Raw genomic sequence first — 26,257 nt, forward strand, 5'->3', positions numbered from 1 at the left:
TTGTTATGGTCGCCTGTAACCCCAACAGAGGGGCAGAGAATTTCACCAGGCCTGGGCCACACAGGAGCAGGAGCAAGAGCTGCTGTGCACCCCTGGCCTGTCGGCTCCTGTTCTGTGGGGCATCATCCTGGTAGCTGGTAGTGGAGGAGCAGGGATGGGGTGCCTTCATGACCCAGAGGCTCTGTGCCCAGGCTCCTGCCTCAGGGGCATTGGGCTGTGCTCATGCCACAAGCTCACATTAACTGATCCTCTGGCCCAAATACTCTGTTATCTGGGCCAGGTGGTTTTGCAACAATCAATGACAGCACAAAAGATCAAGATGTGAGCTCATGTCAAAGAGGGAGCATTACTGCTTCAAAGGGACAAAGGGAGGCAGCCTTTGAAAGTAAAACTGTGATGTTCCAGTTTGGGTCCCCTGTGTTCATGCCCTCATGACAAATGTGACCCAGACCTCTGTGCTAGGCCCTGTACTGGGTGTTGAGCATGTAGGAAACGACATGGTCTCTGCCTACAGGAAGCTTTCAGTCTAGTAAGAGAGATGAATGCTGAAACATTCTCATGTCATTCCCCATTCAGCTCCTCCTCAGGTCCTCTTAACCTTCCACACCTAGGGTTTTACCTGGCTGTAGAGAATATCTGCTCTTTAGGTACCTGAGCAAAGCCTAGGACCCTGTTTTGCTCCTTACTAGAAGTTCTATTTTATTTTTTTCTTTCTTTTTTTTTTTTAAATAATTCTCTCAAATTTTTCTTTATTTATTTTACTATTTTATTTTTTTCATTTTTTAAAAGATCTTAGAGAGAGCACGTGTGTACACAAGCTAGGGAGGGGCGGAGGGAGAGGAAGAGAGGATCTCAACCAGGCTCCTGCTGAACATGGAGCCTGACGTGGGGCTCGATTGCAGGACCCTAAGATCATAACCTGATGCTTAACCCACTAAGCCACCCAGGCAGCCAGCCCTCTTTTCTCTTGATGGTAAAGAGGGAGTTTCTTTTAGGGAGAATAGTCTGTCTAGCACCTTCAGCGATGTCAAACCTTTTAAAAACTCTCCTCATGGTTTTAAATAGTCTTATTTGGCATGTGATGGTGGCTGTCTTGTTCCTCTGTCCTTCACTGATTGTGTGACTTTCGTCAGATTTATTATTTTTCCTCTTGGCCTAAACTTAGTTTTCTCTGTGAGAGGGGACAGACAATATGGGTCATAATCCCTTGTTTGCAATTCTGAAATTAAAAACTTCTTAAGTCATCGGATAGCAAAAACCAAACTGATCTGAATTCTTTAGGCAGCAAAGTCAGCCTTGAACTGATGTGAAGACATTTATATTTATCCCACTCCATGAGAATATTCTCTCTTTTTTAAAACAGAATTAATGTGTTTCATTAAAGAGTTTGGGGAGGATTACATAAGTGTGCACCATATTGCGTGATTTATTTAAAACATGAAAAAATGCTGAGTTTGGAAACACATCTGGCCCCAAAAAGTTCCAATAAGGGACTGAAGACCTGTCAGCGCTGCCCCTCAAGGGATGGTGTGAAGATTAAATGAAATTTTTTTTTTTTTAAAAGAACGATGTGAGCAACGGCCAGGCCCAAGAATCAAATAAAAAGGGGGGATGGAGGTGCAAGGTGATAGATGGGAAAGTTTGTGTGCACGCGTGCTCTCCTACATGAAAAAGGGTGGAGGGGTAGCCAGTTAGGACAGAGCCCAGGTGATCCTGGAGACCCGGGATCGAGTCCCACGTCGGGCTCTCCGCAGGGAGCCTGCTTCTCCCTCTGCCTGTGTCTCTGCCTCTCTCGCTCTCTCTCTCATGAATAAATAATTAAAAAAAAAAAAAAAAAAAGACAGAGCCCAGGGTGGCGGCCTCAGGAGTTAATGCCTCATCCCAAGGAAACGACAGGGAGCCATGCGAAGTAACAAGATGACATTTGATTCTTAAAAAGATTTGGAAAGGCAAGCCTGGAGGTAGGGAGAACGCTTAGGAGCCTCCTGGGCCCCGGGGGTGGGAGAGCGTGGGGGCGGGTGCGCAAGCGACATCTGCGAGGGTCCCTGGGGCTGCAGGGCCAGGCTCCGGGGCTGGGCAGCCGGACCCGTCCCCGCAGGTCCTGAGGTCGTTTAGGCGCCACAGCGACCCCAGAAGCAGGACCACAGCAGCTGGACACCGGGAGCAGCGGCCGAGATGGGGCTCCGGGGGCGCACGTCGGAAATCAGAACGCACTGAAGGCAGGTTGGGTGTCGGGGAAGCAGCTTTGGGCTGGGAGCCAGGAAACCGGGCTTTCGCTCTTTTCTTTCCAACTTTGAGCAGGTGGCAGCGGGGCAACTCGTCCCAGCTCAGCGTGCCCGCCAAACGGCAACACCGCAGATCCGCTGCGTGGGACGGAACCCGGAGAGGCGTGTGCGGGCGCTTCGGCACTGAAACCCGCAGCCGGGTTATCCAATCCTAGAGGTGACTGCATCTCACAGGAAAAAGACGCAGCCGCGTAGCTTCAGCGTAACGGCGTCTTCGACCAAATTTGGCAGCTACCCAAACCCCTACAGTCGTCGCGCTCCAAAGCTCTGCCAGCGTTTCCGCGACGCTTCGCGAAGTTTGAACCCAGCCGCTTGCCGTAGTTTCTAGTCCCCGCCCCCCGTGGACGGCGTCCCGCTCCGAAGCAAACGCTAGGCGAGGACGAGCGAGCGTGGAAATGGCGGCCTGCACCCGCCCCCCGACCCAGCGTCCCCCGCGGGCGCGCGCTCGTACGCCGGAAGGGGCGGGCCCAGGCCGGGCTATATAAATGACTGGTCGCTCGTGGCCCGACCTCTACCGGCTGTACTGGGCGGCACGATGGTACGTATCATGGCGGTTTCCTCCTCGTTGGCGCGGCGGTGGGGCTCAATCCGCGGCGCAGCGCCGCCATCTCACCTCGGCGGGGGCCGGGGGCCTGCTCCAAGAGCGCGGGGCGCTTAGCGCGATCCGCAGTGAGGCCTATTTTCTGAAAACGCGTGAGGCTTGTGGTTGGTTTGGGGCCCGCCAGGCGGCTGGCGAACGCCCGCGGGGCGGGCTCCGGTATGGAGGTCTCGAGTCCCGGATAATACCTGGGGCTCGAGCTCACTGAGTTGGTGCTAGTGTAAGCTGGAGTTCGTAGGTACGTGGGCCGGGAGGACCTTGAGTCGGGGCGCTGGGCTTGTGCCGGCACGTGGGAGGGGAGCCCGGGCTGGGGTTGCCGAGGCCCCGCGCTGACCTGCGTGGGAGGCCGGTACCACCCGTGAGGTGAGGCCTCGAGTCCTAGGAGCCACAGATGATGAACTTTCTGACGGGCGGACAGATCCTCTGTGCTGATTGTCACGTTCTGATTTGGCTCTGTGGTGGCCTTCGTGTCTGGGGCCGGCGGGGAGCCCCTTGGTCCCCGCAGCCCCCTTGTCAGGATCTGGGCTGACTGGATGGCAGAGGCACCTGTGACTTAATGACCTCACCTGGTGTGCTTTTGGCCCATTTAGAGAAGGGGAGGTTCCATCTTAAAGTTACAAAATGAGGTTTTGAGGTAAAGATTCAGTTTAGGCCGCAGGGCCTTGTGCAAGGTGAACCCAGTCCAGCCCGTAAGCACACTTGTTAGCTGGGGCGCAGGGCCTCTGGCGCGGGCTCGGCATTGTGGAGAATCCTTCGCCACTGAGGCAAGCCCGGCATCAGGAGTGAGCTACATAAGAGGGGTTGGGAGTGCTCATGTTATCTTTTCTCCCAGTCCCACAGGAAGTTCTCCGCTCCCAGGCATGGGTCCCTGGGCTTCTTGCCTCGGAAACGCAGCAGCCGCCACCGTGGGAAGGTGAAGAGCTTCCCCAAGGATGACTCTTCCAAGCCTGTCCACCTCACAGCCTTCCTGGGCTACAAGGCCGGCATGACTCACATCGTGCGGGAGGTGGACCGGCCAGGATCCAGTGAGTACAAGCGGGATCCTTCACGCTGGTTGGGGGTGGCCTGGACGGTAGTCCCGAGAGGGCAGACTTGACGGGGTGGGAATCCCCATGGGGTTTGATTAACACTAAAGACTGCGGGTGGCTGGTGTTGCTTTAGGTGGGGGGATGTACTGAAGTCAGCGTTACGAGTAAATTTTTTAACTTTTTGTAAGAGTGCTCAGAGTGAGCAGGGGGAGAGAGAAAGCAGACTCCCCACTGACCAGGGAGCCCAATCCCCGGACCCTGGGATCATGACCTGAGGTAAAGGCAGATGCTTAACCAACTGAGCCACGCAAGTGCCCCAGAGATTTGTGATAGATGAGAATTAAAACGAGCCAGCGAAAGAGTTTTGTTGAGTTAGAATTCTAATGTATGGAGTAAGGACAAGCCTGGGAGTCTAGACGGCCTGTAAGGACCCCATTTCTGAAAAGTCCCCTGCTAGCTGAAGCTGGTTGCACTCTTGACCCAGATGGGGATTTCACACTTCTGCAAAAACGCTTATTCCTTATTGGGGATTTAGCTGTCCCACTCAAGTCTGACCACTCTTTTTGGCAGAGGTGAACAAGAAGGAAGTGGTGGAGGCTGTGACCATTGTGGAGACCCCACCCATGGTGGTTGTGGGCATCGTTGGCTATGTGGAAACCCCTCGAGGCCTCCGTACCTTTAAGACCATCTTTGCTGAGCACATCAGTGACGAATGCAAAAGGCGCTTCTATAAGAACTGGTAAGGGACAAGGAGGCCGTGCACTCTGGATGAGGAGAGCAAGTACCCTGTGCTGGGCTTCACTCTGGTGGGGAAGAGCTGCTCTGGTGTCTGGTTTAGTTGCCAGAACAAATTGTGAGGGCAGACCTTGAGCAGCACCTCTAGACCTTCACGTTCAGCTTAGTGTTAGGTGTTGGGTGAGGACTCTTGGTATTCAGTGTTCTTAGTTGCTGGGAGGTGTTTAGAAACTGAGGGGTGCAGTGTAACACTCCCCAGTCCTTCTGTCCAGGAGTGTGGTTGGGTTAATGGCTAAGCCGGAGCAAGAATTAGTGTGTATTTGAATGCTTGTGACTTGCATTAATTTTGTGGACCTCTGCTCAGCTCCGCTCGGCTCTGCCCGATGAGCTCCATCCAGGCTCCGCTTGCCGGTGGAAAAGGCTCCTTAGAAGCCGGCAATGAGCCCCATCCCCATGTGGTGCCAGTGTGCCTTCCGCTCGCCCCTTTGGAGGGGTGATGAAGGCCTGCACCCGGCCCCGTCCCCAACTCTGCTCTGCTCCTGAAGGCATAAGTCTAAGAAGAAGGCCTTCACCAAATATTGCAAGAAGTGGCAGGATGACGATGGCAAGAAGCAGCTGGAGAAGGACTTCAACAGCATGAAGAAGTATTGCCAGGTGATCCGTGTCATCGCCCACACCCAGGTGAGCACCCCACAAGGTGCACAAAAGGAAGGTGACTGCCCCACAGCTTGGGGTATCAGATGGCACCTTGTTACCTGCTGTGAATTATCCCTTTTCTCACACTGACCTTGTGTGGTCTCAGGATTTAAAGTCTGGATGCATGGGCCAGTAAGCAGCCTGGGGGGTTGCTCAAAGTTCCACAGCAGCACAGTGCAGCGCCTGCCCTGCCCCTGATTTCTGGGGCCAGGTTAAGACAGTTGGTCTGAGAAGGAAGCCTGTAGTGCCTCTAGGCTTGTGGGTTGGTTTTTCTGATGCCAGCAGAGGGCAGTGTGTCTCTAGTCTTTATTGAAGCCGTGCCCCATTTTAGGAAAAGGGGCTGAAGGAACGCAGAACTCCTTAACTGTAAAATGCATAGCTGAGAGGAGTCTGGAGGAGGACACTTGTCATTTACCCTGAAAATCTTATTTGCTATGAACTGAATAAGTCTTTGCCTGACTGGGTTAGAATGACTATTTCTTCCTCTACAGTTGATCTGAGCTGTCATTCTAGGTTTACATCTTATTCCCAAGGGTTCAGTTTCCCTGGGGTTAGCAATGACTGGATCAGCTCAGATTTGTAATCTGACCATTTCTGAAGAAAATTCTATAGAACAGCACTGGGCCACCTTTAATGAAAGGCTTTAGGCTTGAATATTTTTCCCTTAATCTTTGCAGCTTCTATTCCGACCGAGGTGCTATTCCACTTTCCCACAGTGTATGAGTTGGAAAGGGGACTTGTACCCAGTGGGGAGTTAACACAGGAAGGCGGCTTCATTTTTGCCAATGGGGAAACATGAGGTTCAGGGTTGCCAAACTGTTCTGCCCACCCTGACTTCCTTCCCATGGAAGATCTCGAAGCTCAGGGATCTGAGCTGTATTGGTTCCCTCCTAGATGCGCCTGCTTCCTCTGCGCCAGAAGAAGGCCCACCTCATGGAGATCCAGGTGAACGGAGGCACAGTGGCCGAGAAGCTCGACTGGGCCCGTGAGAGGCTGGAACAGCAGGTGCCTGTGAACCAGGTGTTTGGGCAAGATGAGATGATTGATGTCATCGGTGTCACCAAGGGCAAAGGCTACAAAGGTGAGTTTGCGATGGCCCAGGTTGCCATAAAACTCAGGGCTTCCATGTCTGGAGCTTTGGTGATGAGGCTCTGGAATAAGCACTGGCACGTGGCTGGAGTAAGATTGTGCAGGAATTTGTCTCCTTGCCTGCCTTCTGAGAACAGCCTTGTGGCCAGGTGGGAGGGAAATATGGAGGGCTGGGAGAGAATTCTGGCCATACTTAAGAACCCTTTTGCCACATGCAGCCCACTGCAGGAGGCAGAGGGGACCTGGAAATTGAGTCCCTCCTCACTGGCTTCTGCCAGTGAGGAACTTGGTGAATGCTGTGAAGTGCACGTGTTCCCATTCTAGTTCTGGGCTGATTCTCCCAAGACTTTTTGTTACAGGTTTGAGAACAGGTTTATGTCTAGGCAGGTAATAAACCTGAAGAAATGTGAGAGGAGGGGGAGGACATGGGTATTTGAGGGTAACGTATGTTAAACCCACCTGTCCCTCAAACTGATCTAGTTAGTAGCTGTTGAATGTTCATATACAAGCACCACAAATGCATGAACTCACATTGGGTGTTTATGACAGGAAAGAGGCCAATGGCGCAAGTGCCAGACAGCCTGAAACAAGCTTGTGTTTTTTTCAGGGGTCACCAGCCGCTGGCACACCAAGAAGCTACCCCGCAAAACCCACCGGGGCCTGCGCAAGGTTGCCTGTATTGGAGCCTGGCATCCTGCCCGAGTGGCCTTCTCTGTGGCTCGGGCTGGGCAGAAAGGCTACCATCACCGCACTGAGATCAACAAGAAGGTGAGGTGCCAAGGAGGGAGTTCCCCTTGACGCGGAGAAGGGAAAGACTAGGCCGGTGTTGGGAGTAGCACTCCTCAGTTGGTAGGGGAGCTTCTGGAATGCATATGCACTTGAGCTGCTCATCTTTTCTGATGGGCATGGTTTTTGGTTCCTGGGTGTGATCTGTAAGGTGTAGTTTATTGAAGGTGGCTCTGGTGTAGCTGACCCCCAGAGTGCCCTGGGTAGAGAGCCTTTGCCTCGGGGGTTTGGGGAGGCCCCTGGGCTTTGTTTCCATCAGATGGTAGTGTCTCAGCCCAGCTGATTTGCTCTCTGCCCCAAGCCTGGGGTACCCCGTCATTAGGACTGGTAGCTATTTTTTCCAGAGTCCTTGGCAGATTAGCCTGCTGCTGGGTTTGATGCCACTTGTCTGCATTGGTTGTCCTTCCTGCAGCTAGCCTGCCTAGGGACACCTGAGTATTCCCCCTTGCAGTGTGAAAACGTTCCTTTCATTTAGATATACAAGATTGGCCAGGGCTATCTCATCAAGGATGGCAAGCTGATCAAGAACAACGCTTCCACTGATTACGATTTGTCTGACAAGAGCATCAACCCCCTGGTGAGTAGCCTGCGAGGTCTTCTGAGCCCCCAAAGCCCTGGCTCTTGTGGGGGAATTCCCCCTCATTCCTAGGGACTAATCTGCTCTGGGTCTCACCTGTGCGGTGCAACCCTGGTGCTCTCAGGTCCTGGTTAGCGCATGGAGGCCGTGTTAACTGATCCCTGGTCCTGTGCGCAGATCGCTTCCAGCTGTTAGTCCCTTGTAAACGGCAAGACTTGGGTCAACTGGTTGAGGGAGGTCTCTGACCCAGCTGTTCGGTGATGAGGCTCTGGAATGAGCGCTGGGCGCAGCGCCCGAGTCAGACTGCGGAAACATTCCTTGCTGCCTTCCTTCTGAGAACAGCCCCATGGTCGTCAGGGGCGGCATGTGTAGTGTCGGACTGACCTCTACCCCTGTGCATGACCTGACCTGATGCCTTGGTTTCTCCAGGGTGGCTTTGTCCACTACGGTGAAGTGACCAATGACTTTGTGATGCTGAAAGGCTGTGTGGTGGGCACCAAGAAGCGAGTGCTGACTCTGCGCAAGGTGAGGCTGGGGCCCCTTCCTGGTGGGTGGGGTGTAGGCATGTGGTGCTCAGCCTTCCTGAAGAGGGAGCATTGACCGTTCCCAGACATGGAGCATAGCACCACACTTGGGAGGGGAGTTCAAAGGAAAAGGGGATTTGCCATTCCTCAGAAAGCAGCTTTGAAGTCCTGGGAGGAGGAAGTTCCCAGTCTGGCTTGGCATAGCTGTCTGCCTCTGCTTTTTCGTGTTTCCTGCTCAGTCGTCAGGCAGGGGTCATCTTGGGCAAACCAGCTGGCCTAGAGGTGTTGTGGGAGGGGGTTGCTCTAGGCTTTGGAGGGCCCGATGGAGACCGACCGTTGGTCCTCTCTGAGCTTTGTTGAGGGGCCTGCAAGCCAAGATGTGTGGGGAAGGAAGGCCTGGCACTTCGTAATTAAGCTTTGCTTTTTTGGCCCATAGTCCTTGCTGGTGCAGACCAAACGGCGTGCCCTAGAGAAGATTGACCTGAAATTCATTGACACCACCTCCAAGTTTGGCCATGGCCGATTCCAGACTGTGGAGGAGAAGAAAGCATTCATGGTACACACCTCTCCCTTGTCACCCTTGGCCTGGGGTTGGGATGACTCCTGGGCGATGGGCCCCATCAGCTTGCCACCTGCCCATATGGTTGCTAGTGCAGAAGGCACAGCTGGGCTGGCTCCTGAGCTTGTGTCTGCACCGGGGAGCCAATTAGGGGTGGGGTATTTGTGCCCAGGTGCTCTCTCCCTCTGACCTTGCCCACTGTCCTTTCTCTGCAGGGACCACTTAAGAAAGATCGAATTGCAAAGGAAGAAGGAGCTTAATGTCAGGACCAGATTGTGCAGCTGGTGGGATCTCAATAAAAATTATTTTCCAGTGACTTCTGCCTCTGATTTGCTTCCCAGTTCTGTTTGCTTTCGCTGTGACCACAGGAGCCTGTATTTATTGAGATGTTGCCCTTGGCCTCTGGGCTTAGCTAAGGGTTTCCTTTTTCCCATAGCACTTGTCTGGTTCTGTGCCTGGAGCAGATTGGGTGCGCCGGGAGCTAAAAACTGAGCTGGGGTCTGCCCCATGGCTGTCAGAGTACACCTCAGGGCAGCAGGCTTGGCAGCTGTGTCACCCAGGTGAGGCAGCTGGCTCTCTGCTGTAGAGGTCGTCAGTTGTGTTTGCACAGCTTGGGTGGTAGCACAGTAGGAAGGAGGCTGTGAGGATTTGATGTTCCCTGTTGTCTTTGGAGTTGCTGATGGGCATGGCAGGGCCGACCCTGGCAGTATTGAGTGTAAGAATAATGTCACTAATCCACATAGGATTGGGTTCCAGTTGTGGCCTGTTCAGGTTCTTTTCTAACCCATAGCCACCATCAACACATTAGGGGGTGGGTGCCATGCAGAAGCACCTGGATCTGTGGGACACAGTATTTACACTGAGGAAGGTGCTGCTTCATCACTCCTGTGAACACACACTGAGCTCAGGTGGTAAAGCCATTGGGCCCCTTTATTCTGGAGTTGTGTGGTTCAGCCTCCACCCTGGGCACCTGTAACACTGCTGAGCAGCTCAGCCACTCCAAGCTCTTGAGCTTCCAGGCCTCTGGTTTCTGACTGACCCCACTGATTGACTAGGCCTTGACCCTGGCGTTCGGGGTGTGCTAGTGCTCTCCTGGGCTCACTGATAGGCTCCTTCCCTCCCAGAGCTGCTGCACAGCCTTGGGCCAAGTAGATTTTTGCCTCTGACCTCTTGAGGCCCCTGGAGCCCAGCTGGGGCAGCTCTGGGTGCTCCCTGCTGTCCACCTGGGTTCTAGTGACCTCTGGGAACTGGTAGTGCTAGCTGGGGACGGCCTGGTGCCATGTGTGTGGTGCTATGCCAAGTGCATTTGAGATGGCCCGTGCCCCTCTGGTTCCTAGTTAGCATGGTGTCCACACGAGTGGGGTGAGGTCCCCAAATTCCCAGGTGGGAGGCCAGAACAGGTGGCTGAAGTTCTATGAGTCTTGACAGGTTTGGGGTGCACAGACGAGTTCCAAGCCTGGGGCCCTCCTGTGACGTCTGCCAAGCATTTCTGGAGGCCCATCTGAGCCCTGGGGGAGCAGGCCTCAAAGACCCTGTTGGCTGCCCGGGACCTTCTGGCGTGGGGTTCTCCGGGTCCTGGCTCCCGGGTGGCTGGAGCTGCACTTCAGGCCCGGGCCGCCAGGGGGTGAGTGGGCCGCATCCTGCTGGACGCCCCAGGGCTTCATTCTCAGCTTCTGAGGGCAGGGACGCCTCTCCCTCTTCCTATGGGGTCTCCTCTCCAGGGTTCCCCACGGCCTTTGGGGGGTCAAGCCCACAGAAGGTCAGGACCTGGTCCAAGGCCACCAGGCCTCTCCAGCTGGGCCTGCCATGGGACCTGGGCTCTGTCTCTGGGGGATTCTCTTCAGATTCTGGAGAGGACGCTGTGCTGGGTAGGAGCCGCACCCTCATGCCTTGGCCTCTCAGCTGGGGGCCTCCCCACTACCCTTATATCAGCCCTGGAGCCCAGCTGCCCCCAGCCCCGGTAGGAAGGGTTTTGCTGGCCTGAGACGGCCTGGCTGGGCCTGGCTCCCTGTCCAGGGCTCTGCTCAGTTGTGGGCATGGCCAGAATGATGGGATGTGGGGTCCAGCGAACAAAGGCTCGCCCCTAAGGCCCGGAAAGAATACTCTGTGTGCTCTGCGGCTGAGGACGTGTACACAGGCATCTGGCATCACAGATACACCTCCAGGTGATGGGGGTCACCACACCCTCTGTGTCCCCGCACATGTGACACACAGAAAGCCCTTTTCAGGGACAGGCTTACCTGATAGGTGCTGAGCCCTTGGCTGTTGGCCATCCCCTCCCATTCCCATCCTCTTGATCTCTGCCTGCCCCTGGCCGGTGAGTGACCTTGAGCACATCCCACAGCAGTTCCAGGCCTCAGCCTCATCGGCTGGGGACTCTCCTCCTCAGTGATGACAGTGGGACCAAGTGAGCAAGACCGCTTCAGTGGTTGCACAGAACAGCTGGGGTTGTTAGGACAAATAATAGGGCTTCCTGGGGGGCAGTGGGAAAGGCCAACCACCCATGTGTGGGGTCAGAGGCACTCACTGAAATCCTGAGCACCTACTACGGACACAGCCCTCCTCCAGGCCCTGAGGGAGCAAGGCGGACACAACAGCCTTCTCTCCAGAAGCTGATCCAGGTGGGTGTGCAGACAGCAAACACCAATAAACAAGACAGTTTCAGAAGTGAGGGTGCAGGGCGCCTGGGTGGCTCAATCTGCCTCCAGCTCAGGTGATGATCCTGGGATCCTGGGATTGAGCCCCGTGTCAGGCTGCTCAGTGGGGAGTCTGCTTGTACCTTTCTGATCCTCCTCCCTGCTCGGTGCCAGCTCTCTCTCTCTGTCAAATAAAATAAAATAAAATAATAAGTGATGGAGGCTGTGAGGAACTAAAACAGGCCAATGGGCTACAGTGATGGGCATGGGGGAGGCTGCTCTGAGAGCATAAAGGATCCAGCCTGAGTGAGCGAGTGCTGCACAGCAAGCGCTGCAGAGAGACCCCTGCAGAGAGATCCCCGCCCCCCCAGAGCAGAACAGCAGGTATAAAGGCCCTGAGATGGAGGGGGCTTCCATGCTCCGATCTGAACTCCCAAAGGAGGTGGGTCTGTGAAGGCGGGACCCCACAGGCGTGGGATATGGTAGGTGCTCAGTAAACGTTCCCTGCGTCTCGGGGTCCCCAGGCATTGCTGTGGGCCCCTGGTGGGTGGGGCAGCCATCTCTGCCTCCCGCGATCTGTGCCTGCACATGTCACTGAGGGTGCTTCTCTGACTGCCTGTCGCTGTGCGCTTCCTGTCACCAGAACCCTCAGACAGGCCTCCCTGGAATCCTGCGGTGACAGAACAAGGAGTCTCATTCCAATCCTCATGAAAAAAAAAAAAAAAGAAAAGAAAAAGAAAAAATACCTGCTGGGAATTTCTGAGCAAGTGGGAACAAGGAGGTGGCAGGAGCCACCATTGCCTTAAAAGGCATGACAGAGCCAGTGGCTTGGCTGAGCTCACCTGGGGATGGCCTTGGAGGGGGGGGGGTAGCTGGCTGCACCTCCCACGCCCACCCCCAGTGGACTCTGCCCCCCTCCCTGGCTCCCGCACTGCCAGGCCCTGCGGCCTCTTGTCCCCAAGCCCCGACCCCAGCCCAGGGAGCCCAGCCCTGCGCTCCCAGGGCCTCGCCCTCCTCCCATGGGCTCTCAGCACGCAGCTACTTGTCTGAAGCTCCGAGCCCACCCTCCATGCGGTGTCGCACCGCAGAGGTGCTCAGGGCCTGCCAACCCCTCCAGCATCACGTCCCCTCCCCCGGGGCCAGGCTCCTGGCCTGTTCCCAGGAGCCCAGGGAGCTTTCCCTGCTCTTTCAGCAGCAGGCTCAGAAGCCCGGGCTGGGGCTGTCCTCAGACTCCAGAGGGGCAGGAAATAACAGCCCTGGGCTTGGAAGTCGGGGAGGCAGCATCCTCTCTGGAACCTTCCAGGGCCTACTGATACATCGGAACTAAGAACATGTCTCGTCCGCCAGTCCCCGGGGTCTGCCCGCCACGCTGCCCAGGCCTGAGCCCGCCACCCTTGGCCTGGTGAGGCCGCCTGCAGAGGGCACTGGCCGGCAGGCAGGTGGAGGAGCTGTGCGTACCTTCCTCCTCCAGGCACCTCCTGAGTACTTGATGCGCCGTCCCAGGCTCCAGGACCCCCTTGCGGCGGCCCCTCTTCTTACCCCATTTTGCAGAGGAGAAACTGAGACTCAGAGAGGATGTGCAGTCTGTCCATGGGCACACAGTGGATAACTGGAGGTGGGTGGTGGAGGGGGTGGGGGGACTTGAGGCCTGGCATCTCTTTGTCCTGCCCCTAGGCCACTAGGAGCCTGTCAAGCATTTTGGCTTCAGAGAAGGCATGGAGTGCCCATTTGTTGAGCACCTACTCTTGCCGAGGCCTGTTGGTGGTAGACACCCCCTCAGGTTACTTCAATCCTCACAACCATGATTCCCATTTTACAGATGGGAAACTGGGGGTCCAGAGAGAGATGCAGAGAATCCTGCGAGGGCACAGAGCTGGACTATGTTAGGCCAGGCATCTTTTTTTTTTTTTTTTAGGATTTTGTTTATTTATTCATGAGACACAGAGCGAGAGGCAGAGACACAAGCAGAGGGAGAAGCAGGCTCCCTGTGGGAAGCCCATGCGGGACTCGATCCCAGGACCCCGGAATCACGCCCTGAGCCTAAGGCAGATGCTCAACTGCTGAGCCACCCAGGCGCTCCTGCCAGGCGTCTTGTATGCTGTCTCCCTGAGGGCTCATCACAGCCCCAGGAGCCAGTGCTCCTGTTGTCACCCCTGTCTTCACAATGAAAATGTACAAGTTGGGTAGTGGCCCCTTGCACGGGACTCTCCAGATGCTGAAGCAGGGATTCAAATCCAGGTGCCAGGGCAGCCTGGGTGGCTCAGCGATTTAACGCCGCCTTCAGCCCAGGGCGTGATCCTGGAGACCTGGGATCGAGTCCCACGTCGGGCTCCCTGCACGGAGCCTGCTTCTCCCTCTGCCTGTGTCTCTGCCTCTCGCTCTCTGTGTCTCTCATGAACAAATAAATGAAATCTTAAAAAAAAAAAAAATCCAGGTGCCAGAAACTGAGCGCCAAGCCCTACACCGCGCTGCCCTCCCGGAGTAGGTGCCTGGAGGCTGCAGGTGCGCCAGGGGAGGGGCGGCTTTTCCCAGCAGCGCCTGCAGCGCACCCAGTCCCTTTGCCCCCTGCCCTTCGCAGGCTCCCAGCATGGTCCTTGACAGATGGGTGCTGTGGGGGATGCTGCCTGCAGGGCTGCGGCAGACAGGTGGGGGCCCTGGCCCCACAGCCGGCCTCCAGGCCAACCAGGCTTCACATGACTATGGAGAAGTGGCCCTCCACGCTGGCTGCCGCCTGGCCCCAGCAACAGGCAGAGGAAATGGCTATGAGAGAAGGCGCTAAAGATAGCCAGCTTGCCACTTCCCCATCCTCACCAGCCACCACCTCGTCCCCGATGGCTCCCAGCAGGCCCCCGCCCCATGCCAGGGCAGTCTTCAGAGCCCTGTCACCAGGCCGGAGGCACAACATGGGGACTCAGGCAATGGTCACTATGGGAAGACTCTCCGGGCACGGACGCCGGGCCAGGCAGGGATGTGCCTCGTGCCACTCACACAATACCCTTCAAGGAGGCACGAGTGCTGTCGTCACCCCACTTGAACCATAGGCACACCTCCACACTGACACGACCGCACCGTTCCCATCACGGCCGGGGCCCGTGACCACGCTGGCATGACAACACAAACATTCACCAGCACACCACCGTCCTCAACATGTGGGTCTCCTGCCGGCCGAACCCCAGAAGCCAGCAAAGAAGCTGGATTGAGGCCATCCGACCCCAGAGCAGGGGTGGAGGGTGGACAGAGGTTCCAGAGGGACAAGCCCAGGGATCGGGCGCTGCGCCGAGCACTTTGCTCCCTGGGACCAGCACTGGCTAAAGCCCTGAACGTTTGTGTTCAGTCAAAGGCAGGCCCTCCCCTGCTCAAGAGCCTTCGATGGCTCCACACGGCACATTCGCTTATTCATATGTCCAAATCGTTCATCAAGCACCACGCGGCAGGCACCTTGGTGTGGCATTCAGGACTTCTCGCTCTTTGGTCCCCGTCTGCCTTCCAGCTTGTCGCAGGCCGCTGTGTCTCAGCCACGCGGGACCACCAGAGTCATGTGACCCGGGCCTCTTGGCTGAGCTGGGATGGCCCCGTGTGGGACCTGGGGAAGAGCTGGCTGGGGCCGGATCCTGGCTCTTTCTTCCCAGGGTGGTGACAGCCCTCTGAGGGCCACAGTGGAGGTTCCACAGGATCAGGTGGACGATGTGGCCCGCTTGGCTCCTGGCGCAGAGTCCTGGCTCAACGTCTGGCCCCCACTCCCCATCAGCAAATACTGAATGTGTGGACACCGCAGCGAATAGGCAATATTACTCCCATTTCACAGATGGTAAAACCAGGACTCAGAGAGGGCAGCTGGCCCACCGGGCTCACACAGCCAGCACGCGGCTCCGTGCCTGGTCTGGGACCCAAGGCCCGCTGAGCCCTGCCCAGGGGCCGACTCGGCCCACAGCTGTTTGGTTTGGCCCTCAGGGTGAGCGTGCTTCACGTGAGGCTTCGGAGCCTGGAGTTCACAGCTTCGCTTTTATCTTTAAAGTCCTGATCAATAGCACAAACCTGGAAGCGACCCAGAGGTCCAGCGGCCCGAGAGGTGTTCGAGGGAATCGTGGCCTCCCTGGCCCTGGGAGTTCCATTCGGCAGGCAGGTGAAGGAGCTCCAGGTGTACATGGGTCGCCCAGCAGAAGAGCCACCCCGGAGGAGTCCTGTGATGCGGGAGGCGCTTTCGCATTTCCTTTGGGACCGTGTGAGATATTTTAGAATCCGTTTTAAAAAAGCAAATGGTAAATCTGATCTGCACTGGTGCGCGGCGTCCTGGACAGTGACCAGGCTGGCTATCCGGACGGCCTGGCTCCCGTCCCTGCTCCTCCTCCAAGGACTCGGCATGGGCTCCCACTCCTCATCCGAAGCATGGGGTGTCAGGGAGGGCTGGGTTGGACGATTTCTTGGGGCCCTTTCAGCTCTGAGGCTGGGACTCTGAAGGCCAAAGGCCAGCGCAGAGCGAGGAGAGAGACTCCATGGGCTGCGGCAATCGGGGAAGAGTTTCTGAAAGAGGGAGGCTTGGCATGAGCTGGGAAGGCTGAGCAATACCTTGCCCACGGCTAACCTGAATGGGATGGGTGGTTCTGGAAGAGTGGGGAAGCACAATTCAAAGGAATGAGCTTCTAATAGAGAAATTTCAGGCACAGCAGGAAGCAAGCTGGGGAGAGATTTGGAGGTGGGTTTTGGAAGGTCTTTCCTGAGACCTTCCATCGAGCCAGGGGGGCCCCAGTTCTCCAGACCACCGTGGGGTGGGTGAGGGCAGGGAAGTTGACCCCTGTGGTCTGTCCACGCGCTGTGTGCCGGACGCCGCATCTGGCACTTGCCAAGCATTGGCTCATTTACTCTTCCTATCTAGGGGAGACGGGCACTAAAAGGACCCCCATTTCACAGAAGAGGAACTTGGACTTGACCCACGGGCCCCCCGGACCCCTTTACCTGGAAGAGGGAACGGGGAAGAAGGCTTTCATAGAGGCAGGTGGCTTCTGCATAGGCTGTCCCCTGCCGGGAATGCTTTCCTCTCTTTTCTGCCGTGGGCAGTGGCGGCTTGCCCTTCTGGTCTGGGCTCCAATGTCACCTCCTCCTGGAAGCCTTCCGAGACACCCGCCTCCTATCAGAGTGACCTAATGTCGGCTCTTCCTGCTGTCTCAGCTTCTCCTTCGCCACTCACGGTGGCCATCAGCCATCACGTTATCTATTCTTGCTGATTTAGGCTCCGCGTCCAACTTCCCAGGCAGATGGCAACCTCCTCAAGTCAGGGGCCGTGTCTGTGTCTGTCCTGCGATTCTTATGCTCTGCACACCCAGCAGGTGCTGAGCACATAGTAGGTGTTCAATACAGTAAATACCTGCCCAAGAGCCAGCTGGCTGAAGGTATTGAATTGGAGAATGAGGTGATTTTGTCGGGGTTCCCCAGATGGTCAGGGAGGCATGGCCGTGGTGGAACCCGGGGGTCCTGCCTCTGGTCGGTGCCCTACTCTCCCTTGCCCTCCGTCTGGCTTCCAGGCTTCCATGCTGGAGGCTCATGTCTATTCTCCCCCTGGCAGCCACAGTGCTCCTGTTAAAGCCTGAGTCGAGCTGCGCCCCCTCCGTGCAGAGTCTCTTCCTTCAGAAGAGGAATAGAGTTGTGGGGTGCTGGAGGTGCTGGCTCCACGTTGTGAATGAATTTAATTCCATTACAGTGTACACTTAAACATCCTCAAGATGGTAAATTTTACGTTATGTGGATTTTACCACAGTAATAAAAAAAATGTGCCTCCTTTCTCTGCCCCAAACCCTGCTAGCAGAGTACCATCGAATGCAGAGTACCAGCCCCAGTCACCGCAGTGCCCGGTCCCTGACCTCACCTCCCTCCCTCCCTGTACTCATCTGTGTGGCATGGCCTCCTCTCTGTTCCTCTCTTGTGGCAGATGCATGGCTGCCTCAGGACCTTTGCACCAGCTCTCCCCGTGTCCTGGAATGCTCCTCCTCTAGAAGTTTGCAGAAATGCTGCTTTCCCAGCCTGGCCTCTCCTGACCACCCCGGCGAAAACCGCAACCCACTCTCCTGATGTTCCCCGGCCCACCTCTTCTCTTTTCCAGCCCTATCGCTTGCCACCCTTAGGTAGAATGGCCTTACTCATCACGTTGACTGTCTTCCCTGTTCCCTTATTTTGGTCGTTGTGCTCCAGGTTCCAGAGAAGCTGGGGAGGGAAGGGATGTGGTCTGGAGCGCGTGAGAGAGAGAGGAGAACCCGGAGGCGGCCGCAACTTCCTCAAAGCAAATTTAGGAAAAGCTGAAGTGAAAAAGGCTTGAGCAGCTGAGGGCTTCCTGCAGCCGGTTCCAGCGGCCCGGGGTACGTGTGTGTGTGTGTGCATGTATGCACATGTGTGCATCTGTGTGCGAGTCAGCGCATGTGTGTTCAATTGTGTTCTCTGCGGGTGTCTGCACGCGTGAGCTGTGTGCATGTCCACATGCACATGTGCATCTGTGCATGTGTGTGCATATGTGTCTCCATGTGTGCACCGCATATGGGTGTCCACATGGATGTGTGCACTGGTGCATATGTGCCTATGTGTGCGTATGTGTGCACATGTGTGTTCCGTGAGCACGTGTCTGCATGCATGAGCTATGTGTCCAAATCTGTGCCTGCAGATGTGTGCACATGTGCTCTTTGTGCATGTCTACACACATGCGTGCATGTGTGTGTGTGCGCATAGGTGAGCTGTGTGTGCATGTCCGCGTGCTTGTGTGTGGGTGTGAGAGAGAGGATGAGAGATGGTGTGTCTCTGTGTGCAGGTGTCCGTGGGGGTCCAGGAACAAGGGGCCCGCCCTCTTGGGGCCTCAGAGGTTGAGCGAAGAGGTCCTGGCTCAGCAGTCCCTGGTCCCAGACGCCCCACAGCTCCCTGGCACTGTGGGGCTCAGTGCTCTGTCGTCCCCCTCCCTGGGCGCTGTGACCTGATGGAGGAGCATGTGGGCTCTGGAGTCAGACTTTCAGGGTCACTCTGCCCGATTAATGGTGTCACCTTGAGGAAGCAATGTAGCCACACTGCCTGAGCCTTGGAATCTGAAAAATGGGGATGATGGGACAACAACCCACCTCCTATTGTTGTTGCAGGATTTGATGAGCGAAAGCACATGAGGGGCTGAAGCCAGCAGTGGGACCTCAGTAAAGAGGCACAATTGCTACTGGTCTCAGATCCAGCCTGGGTGAGACCCAGCCCAGCCTCAGGTACCAGGCACCCAGGTGGCGGCCACCACCTGCCCAGGGGCAAGAGTAGCAGAGGGAAATCCAAGGAGGCTGGAGGAGGTAGCTGCCCCCAGCAGGTGGTCTCAGCTGAGGGGGCTGAGGATGCTCTGGCCCCAGAAGGAGGGAGGAGGGCAAGGGGCTACAGGGAGCAGGGAGTGAGGGAGAGAGCCGGCCTTGTGGCAGCTGCAGGAACCTGGTGGGACCTATGGCCAGGGGCACCAAGGAACTACAGTGCAGCCACAGGACCTGGTCCCAGAAGTGCCTGCCTGCATTTACCCGGGGCAGTGGGGAGCCATTGTAGGTGTTTGAGCAGGGGTGTGGAAGCTTCGACCCAAGGCTTCTGGTTCCAGGTCGGTACGGGGAAAGCACCCCAGCATAGGCTGGAAAGATGAGACATTTCTCTACAAATTACTTAGACAACATAACCCATAAAAACACAGTAGTTAGAGCACAGAGCTTGGCATGGAGTGGTAAAGTCTTAAGGGGCACAGGGTCTCAGGGGGGCGTGAGCCTTCCTAGAAGAGGGGGCCCTAGAGATGAGTCTGTAGAGGCAATAAGAGGCTCTGCTGCGGCGCACTGGGTGGCTTTGGGCAAACCACTGCACTCTCTGGTCCTGGTCTCCGCTCCCGCCTGCCCTGCCAGGGCTGACCCAGGCTCCGCCCTGGTGGCTGTCGCTGCACTGACATTCCTGCACTAGACACGAGGACCGCTGGAATCTGCCAGGGGCCGATTCAGGTTCTTGGTTTAGACAGAGACCCCACCTGCCTCGGTTTCCCCTCTGCACTGGGTGAGGCAGAGAGGATAATAATGCTTGATTGTCAAGGACCTTGCACGCCTCAGGGGCCAGATGCCAAGGATTGTTTTCCATTCTTAGGAGGGTGGGCCCTTCCTGCCAGGAGAAAATTCTGAGCTCCTGCACCCAGGGAGGGGGTAGATCCTGCCACCACCCCCCGTGACCACATACCCGCCACCCAAACCTGTGGCATCAACGGCTTTCTTTCTTTTCTCCTCTCTTGGCAAAGGTACCTGCCCAGGACCCAGAGGACAGGCCCTCAGCTCCTTTTGTTTGCTCAGAAGCGCCCTCTCTCTTCCCGCCTTTGCTATTCAGGCCCAGAGACACAGCCCCAAGGCAGGGGCTTGTGGAATGACCCCCCCACCGGGGGCTGGCTCCTTCTGCTCCAGGATGGCTTTCCGTCTGGCCGTCTGGCTGTCTGGCCGATGGGAAGATTGCAAGCTGGTGTCCTCTGGGACAATGGGATTTTTGTTTGGGAATTTGCTGCTACTCAGAGCCCGCTCCCATTATTCCCTAAATCCATTTCCATGGTTATGATCTTTGGTTGCAAGATGCTGCATTTCTGAAATTATTTGGTTATAAGAACCTTGGGCCTGGAGTGGAAAATGTTCCAATATTCGATGGTCTTGGAATTTTCTGGTTGTAAGAACCTGGGGTGCTAGAATTTTCTAGCTCAAAGCCTCTGTGGTTCTGAAAGTCTGCATCCAGCTGTCCGCAGTCCCAACACCGCTCTGTGGGTTGAGAGTGCTGTGGGAGCTGGAGGGTGGCGGGGGGCGCGGTGGCCGGCCTGGTGCACTGCTGTGGGCCTTGGCGGCAGCCCCGGCACTAACAGCCTGGCAGGGGCCACTGCCTGGGCTCATGGCTCAGGTCCTTGACCCAGAACCAGCAGGGGACGGGACAGGAGGGGGACCCAGAAGAGGTCAGGCCAAGAGCCTTCCACAGGCTTTGCTACCTTCCCTCCCTGGTCCCCCACCTGTTGCCGCCTGAACTCACAGGGGCTGAGGGTGCCAAGCCCACCCAGGGCAGCCCCTTATCAATGAGGGGAGGTCCCAGACACAGCTGGGGAGGGAGGGGCTCACCTGGCCCCAGTGAGGGCAGGGGCAGCCCAAGACACCCCCCACCTCCCACTGCCGGTGCAGGGCTCTTCCTACAGGGTCTCATGCGAACCAGCCTCTCAGACGCCCCTCTTCTTCTGTGGGCGTATGGTGTCTGGCCACAGATGGAGCGCCCACCTCATGCCCTTGTAACACCCACCGTCCCAGATCTTTGACCTGCCAAGATTCAGGAGCTCAGAGTTTGACACCAGGGGGCCCCAGTCTTCCCGTCTGGGCACTGGAGGTGGTGAGCTCTCTGCCCTTGGGGCCCTGACCACGTCCACTCTGACGGTCTGCTTCTTCAGCACCCCCCACCCATGCACCAGCCCTCCTCCCAGACCCCCCTGTGTCCTCCTGGCTCCTGCGAAGGGGCTCCCTGCCCCTCCCTGGCCTCGCTCTGGCATGTTCCCAGCCGGCCCGTGGGAGCTGGAATTTGGAGCGGTCCCTGGCGTGTGTGCACTGCCTCTCGCCTGCCGGGGCATCTCCCCTGACTAGAGGCCAGGAATTCCTCCCGCTTGCTCCCAAAAAGCCCCCGGGGAAGGAGGAGCTGTGGGAAGGGGCAGGGAACATACTGGAAGTCAGGACTGAGTGGGGGAGTGGGGTTGGGAAGGAGCCCTGGTCTATGGACACCCAAGGTAGGACAGGCAGGTGGGGCAAGAGGGCAGGATGTGGGTGAGTTCTGACCACAACCTCCAATCTTGTCTGTGGTCCCATCGTGTGCACCGGTGATGACAGTGTTAGCATCCTTCTCTGCCCTTCTATAGATTCGTTTGTTGATTCAAAGGTTTGCTGAGCACTTACTACATGCCAGGCATTGCGCTAGGTTCTGGGGACACAGCTGCGAGTGGGGAGAGGCTGCTTACATTCTGTGTGAGGACAGGCGATAAACATGGACACCGTCTGAGCTGTGTTCCTGTGAGTTCCTGGGGGCAGGAGCCACCTGGCCTTCGGGGGGCCCTGGGTGTCATCTCTCTCGAGCACAGCCCTCCTCCACTGCTCACGCTTCTCCCCGGGCCCTCACGCAGCAGGGTGCTGGGGACCACGGCCCTTGGCTGCGGACAGTGCCCTGTGCTGGGCTCCTCCCAGGCTTTACTGTTCTCTTGCTAACCTTGGGAGAGGCTCTGCTTAGTGTCCCTCTCTGTGAGATGAGGCACTCGGACCAGAGGTGATGGGCGCCTTCTGGTTTCCAAGGCACATGGAGGCCAGTCATCCCCAGGGGGCTTTGGCGGGTGATGGGGGCTGCCCCGGGGTTGGTGACGTGCTTCCAGCTGCCTACCTGGCCCGCCTCAGCTTGCGTGGTCCTCCGGCTGTGCGGCCCAGAGCAGTGATGTCACTGCGGGGGAGACGGTGACCTCAGGTGGGGGTTATCCCGCTCCAGGCTCCTCTGGCCCATCGCCAGGCCTGCATCCCATGGGGAGCCTTCATGGCTTACTGTGCTACTCTGAACCTGGACCCTCAACCGAGGGCCAGGCCCTCATCTGGACACGAGTCGGGTCCCTCCAAGCCACAGTGGCACACCCAGAGGCCAGGGCAGAGGTTTTTCTCGGCAGAGCAAGTTGTGGCTCAACCCTAACCAATTGTGACCTTGGGCAAGTCACTCTCTCTTGCTGGGCCTCAACTCCTGTCCTGAAATACAGGTCAGGGTCCAAGCAGGGTCCTCCGGTGGAGAGCAGGTTGGGGGGGCCTGACCCCGAGCAGGTGGCCCTGAGCCTACGGAAGAGAACTCCCTCAGTAGGTCAGATAATTCCAACACTCCCTTTAACAGCACCAAGCTTTAAAGGCACCAAGAAGCTGATGTTGCCTTTGGTCACCACCCCAGTCCTGCTGCCTCTTCCACGGCCCCAAACGGAACACCTGATCCCCCACCCCGAAACTGCTCCTCCCTGGCCACCCCCAGTTCAGTAGATGGCACCACTGCTCACCTAGTTTCTTCAGCCAAAAGCCCACAGATCCTCCTGGCTGCACACAACACCACTGGCAAATCCCCCGTCGGCCACGAAAGTCACAGCCCACAGACGAATGGGCCCTGGCTGCGTGTACGCGCAGGTCAAGAAGGGTCAGAGCCGGAGGGTGGTCCCCCTTGGTGGTCAGGTGGGTGGCTGGGTACTGACCAGAAGGAGAAGAAGGGAAGCCAGAAATGGTCTGGCTCTCGATCCGGGAGCCTGTTTTACAGGTACGTTGAGTTAAAAAAATCTAATCATCAGTCTCGATTCTTCTCTTCCCTCATCTACCTCGTACAGCAGGAGACCGAAATCCCCACTGGCACACACCTTCCAGTCCACAGGGCGGGGCGGGGGTGGGGGGCCGCCGAGGAACAGGAGAACAGCCTGTTGTAAAGCAGAGAGCAGGAGGAGGTAGGAAGGAAGCAAAAGGACGTGGCCAGAGAGGCGAGCCCTGCAGCCAGCGAGAGAAGGTGTCCCGGGGAGGGACGGCCGTGCACGGGTCCCCAGGAGGGAACTGAGGACAGGTGTACAGATATGGACCGTGGGCACTGTGAGGTCACCATGAGGGCTCAGGAGAAACAGAAGGCACGAAACAGAGATGGGCAGTTGTCATTTTAGGGGCGATGGACGAGTGAACGGACGTTGCCAGACGGCCCAGCCTTTGCGCACAGTGAACACACCCGGCTGCGAGGGTGGTTTGGACACGGTTTCCCCCTGGATGTTCTCCTTGCACCGCCCACCGGGCCTGCTCTGATCCGAGCTGCTCCCCGCAGGAGGTGGAGGGCGTGGGCTGGGACTCACGACCCGGGCTAGATCTCATCTCCCTTGCTCCTCGCTGGGTGGCCTTGGCAAGCTCCATCCTTCCTGAGTTGGGCCCCTGGACTGTAAAATGGGGATATTCACAGCCCGGCAGGGTGACGTGCGCCAGAGGGCGCAGGGGTCCAGCCCGGCCGGGCCCCTGGGAGGAGCATCCAGCGGCTCCCTGGGGCCAGGGCTTTGGAAGACGAGTTCTTAGGGAAGAGAAATGAATAGGGGGAGATGGAGGTGGTGTCCAGGGATTTGGATTTTGGTCTGGGTGACTTGGGGCAAGGCGCCCTCCCTCTCTGATTGATCACTGCTTGGTTCTGAGATAGCTGGCACCGCTGCCCTTTGGGGCTGGGGGCAGGCGCAGGGGTGCTTCAGCTTGTGGAGCCCCACGTGGCAACAGGGGGGTGTGGGGCGGTGTCGGAGGCCGGGGCAGCGGCAGCTCAAAGTGTCTGGGGCAGACAATGGGCACTGTGTGCGGGGGAGCGGGGTGGGGCGGCGTGGGTGGCATGGTGGCACCCCAGCAGGAATGCGCTGGCCTGTCTGGGAATGTGAGCACATCACTCCCCTCGTGGCCTGCTCGCCGACGGTGGCCTCGCGCCCACCCTGCCGCACGTGGTTCGGCGGAGCCCGGAAGGGCCTCGGGAGGCACGGGCACACCGGGAATTCCTGGGTCCCTGCTCCCTGCAAGCCTGAGCAACCTCCTGGGCCTTGGAGGAATGATGGGGGCGGGCGCCCTGAGCTGCCCCGTGCCGCTGGCTCGCTGGGTGGCCTAGGGCGAGGCCCTGCCTCCTTCCTGGCCTCAGTTTCCCTGTCTGTATAAAGGGTCTCTGATGGTCCTGTAGGGACTTCTTTGGGTGAAAATATCTCACAAGGCCCCATCACCTCCCTCTTGCTGGGGCCGCTCTGTCCACGGAGCGGGGACTTGGTCTGTCTGGGTCAACCCCGCTGTCCCTGGGCCCAGAACAAAGCCTGGTCAAGGCTCTGCTCAGTAAACCTTTGCTGAATGAAGATGTTTTCAGTATCTTTCGGATCACATTCTGCTTGCTGCCCCCTGGTCCCTTTGCTACACTTCTCATCCTGCCTCTTGGTTGCCTTGATCAGGGGGTTTTCAGGGCAGCGGGCTTCCCTCTCAGCAGCTTCTAGTGGGTTCAGCCAACGGGAGGCGCTAGCAGATGGGGGTGCGGGACCCGAGGGGTGTCTCACCCCTGCTCTCCTCCATCCAGCCAGCCTTCCCCCCAACCCAAGCTCCTGTGTGTGTGGCCTTCCTCCCTGCCGCCCCTCTCCCCGGCTCTGCCCTCAGCCCCTCCTTGCCCCTCAGCTCTGGGGACGCTCCCGGTTCCTCCCCTGCACCTCTGCACAGTTCATCTGTCCAGCTCAGAGTGGCTCCTTGTCCAAGATCGCTTGTTCTAAAGCCCCTCCCGTCTGCTTTCTGCCAGGACGCTGCCCCGTGGGCTCGTTTTATCCTCCCAGCCACTGGACCAGCGGCTCGGTGGCTTTCATGATCCCCACTTTACAGAGGAGCAAACCGAGGCCCAGGAGGTGCTGGGATCGGCTCCACAGCTGCGGCCAGAACCCGGGTCTGTTACTCTGCTGTCTGGGCCCTTGGGTCTCGGTAACACTTGATCTTCAGCTTTTCTGACGGTCACGGTATTAAAAGCTTGGGATGCTCAGGTGGCGCGCCCAGCAGGCGATGGAAGCCATCGGTCCTGTTCTCTAAGTCATTCTGGCCAGGCCCCGGGCTCCGGGCCAGCGGCCTCTTGGAGGCGTCCCCCCCCGCCCCCCCAGGGCTGCAGGGAAGGGCGGCTGCGTGGGCCAGGGGACGCCTGGGGCAGGTGGAGTCGAGCGCTGCGGGCTCCGGACGGTGTCCATCTGTCCCGGGGCCAGCTCTGTCCCGCAGCCAGGGGAGCAGATGGCCCCTCCCTGGGGAACTCCCCGACCGGCCGGTGAGCCCGGGGTCCAGACAGGCTCCTGAGCTCCCGAGGTGGCCGCTGGATGACTTCATGGGCCTTTCCCACTCCTGAGTCACGCTCGCTGACCCCTTGGGCACCTCCTGAGGGAGGAGAGTCGGCGGCTGGGCTGGTGGGCAGGGCAGGGCTGTTACCTAACGGTGCAGGGGGAGGCGGGGGAGGTGGGCGGCGTGATGCCTCCAGGGCGCTGTGTGGGGCCTCTCTGCCCTTCTCGGGGCCTCAGGGACAACATCACCACTGGGGCGGGGTGCATCTGAGTACCCCCCCTCCCCGTTCCGGCTTGGGCCTGTGGATGTGGCTGCCCCACAAAGAAGGGATGAAAGTGTCCCTGTCTGGTTCTTCCCCGCTCCGCCCCCAACACAGGTGTGAATCAGCCCAGGTGAGGAAGCTGACTCACCTTCCCACCTGGCCCTGGAGAAAGGGCCACTTTCCCTTCCCTGGGGGTTGGAATCAAACTTGAACTTGACTGTTACTTGCAGAAGGGAGTGACTCTGACACTTGGGGCAGTGGCGGCGGAGGCGGGGGTGGGCAGACACAACGCACAGACTTAGGGTGTCAGGTCCCTGGAGGAAGACGCCAAGCACCTCCTAAACGCCAGGCTCGCGGCGTCCACTTGGCAGACACTATCTTAGAGAATCCTCAGGCCACCCTGTCAGGTAATACCCTCTGTTAGCAGATAAGGAGACGGGGGCTCAGTGCGGGGTGTCACTCACCTGAGGTCATGCCGCCCAGGTGAATGCCTGTGGACGGGGATCTGACCCAAGCCTGGGACTTTTGTTTTGGGAGGAGCTTTCTTGCCTCACCTTATATCCCCAGCCCCCGCTCTGAGTTCAGCCCTAACTCCTTAGAGACCAAGCGAGGCAGGGAGGGGCAGGGGCGGTGCAGAGCCAGATCCCTTC

General features: G+C 57.7%; 1 protein-coding gene, 1 long non-coding RNA gene and 4 other non-coding genes across 7 annotated transcripts; 5 read left to right on the plus strand and 1 right to left on the minus strand.

Annotated features, from left to right (window-relative positions):
• Positions 1–1,910: 1,910 nt before the first annotated feature.
• Positions 1,911–26,128, minus strand: LOC102152031. 2 transcript variants are annotated; one of them, XR_005365576.1, is made up of 3 exons: positions 26,072–26,128; positions 22,564–22,803; positions 1,911–11,697 (listed from the first exon to the last, which is right to left on the minus strand). It is a non-coding gene; the product is annotated as an uncharacterized LOC102152031 (long non-coding RNA). The 2 variants fall into 2 exon arrangements; XR_005365575.1 differs by lacking the exon at positions 1,911–11,697 and adding an exon at positions 21,032–22,351.
• Positions 2,795–9,193, plus strand: RPL3 (ribosomal protein L3). Its single transcript, NM_001252159.1, has 10 exons — positions 2,795–2,823; positions 3,716–3,908; positions 4,482–4,650; positions 5,192–5,327; positions 6,237–6,423; positions 7,039–7,199; positions 7,693–7,794; positions 8,224–8,319; positions 8,755–8,874; positions 9,093–9,193. Exons 1-10 carry the CDS (start codon positions 2,821–2,823, stop codon positions 9,135–9,137), a joined length of 1,212 nt encoding a protein of 403 aa, NP_001239088.1. The 5' UTR covers positions 2,795–2,820; the 3' UTR covers positions 9,138–9,193.
• LOC119873833 lies at positions 3,270–3,333 on the plus strand. Its single transcript, XR_005366328.1, has one exon. It is a non-coding gene; the product is annotated as a small nucleolar RNA SNORD43 (small nucleolar RNA).
• LOC119873793 lies at positions 5,137–5,191 on the plus strand. The gene has a single exon (XR_005366303.1). It is a non-coding gene; the product is annotated as a small nucleolar RNA U82P (small nucleolar RNA).
• Positions 6,477–6,569, plus strand: LOC119873791. The gene has a single exon (XR_005366301.1). It is a non-coding gene; the product is annotated as a small nucleolar RNA U83B (small nucleolar RNA).
• On the plus strand, positions 8,044–8,137 carry LOC119873790. Its single transcript, XR_005366300.1, has one exon. It is a non-coding gene; the product is annotated as a small nucleolar RNA U83B (small nucleolar RNA).
• Positions 26,129–26,257: the final 129 nt, after the last annotated feature.

Source organism: Canis lupus, chromosome 10, assembly GCF_011100685.1.
Source record: "Canis lupus familiaris isolate Mischka breed German Shepherd chromosome 10, alternate assembly UU_Cfam_GSD_1.0, whole genome shotgun sequence".
Lineage (NCBI taxonomy): Eukaryota > Metazoa > Chordata > Mammalia > Carnivora > Canidae > Canis > Canis lupus.

What these genes read in the sequence shown, in the direction of transcription:
- RPL3 (NM_001252159.1), top strand. An exon ending in GAGTGCTGACTCTGCGCAAG is followed by an intron (nt 8,320 to 8,754) that starts GTGAGGCTGGGG and finishes TTTGGCCCATAG; the next exon opens with TCCTTGCTGGTGCAGACCAA. An exon ending in AGGAGAAGAAAGCATTCATG is followed by an intron (nt 8,875 to 9,092) that starts GTACACACCTCT and finishes CTTTCTCTGCAG; the next exon opens with GGACCACTTAAGAAAGATCG.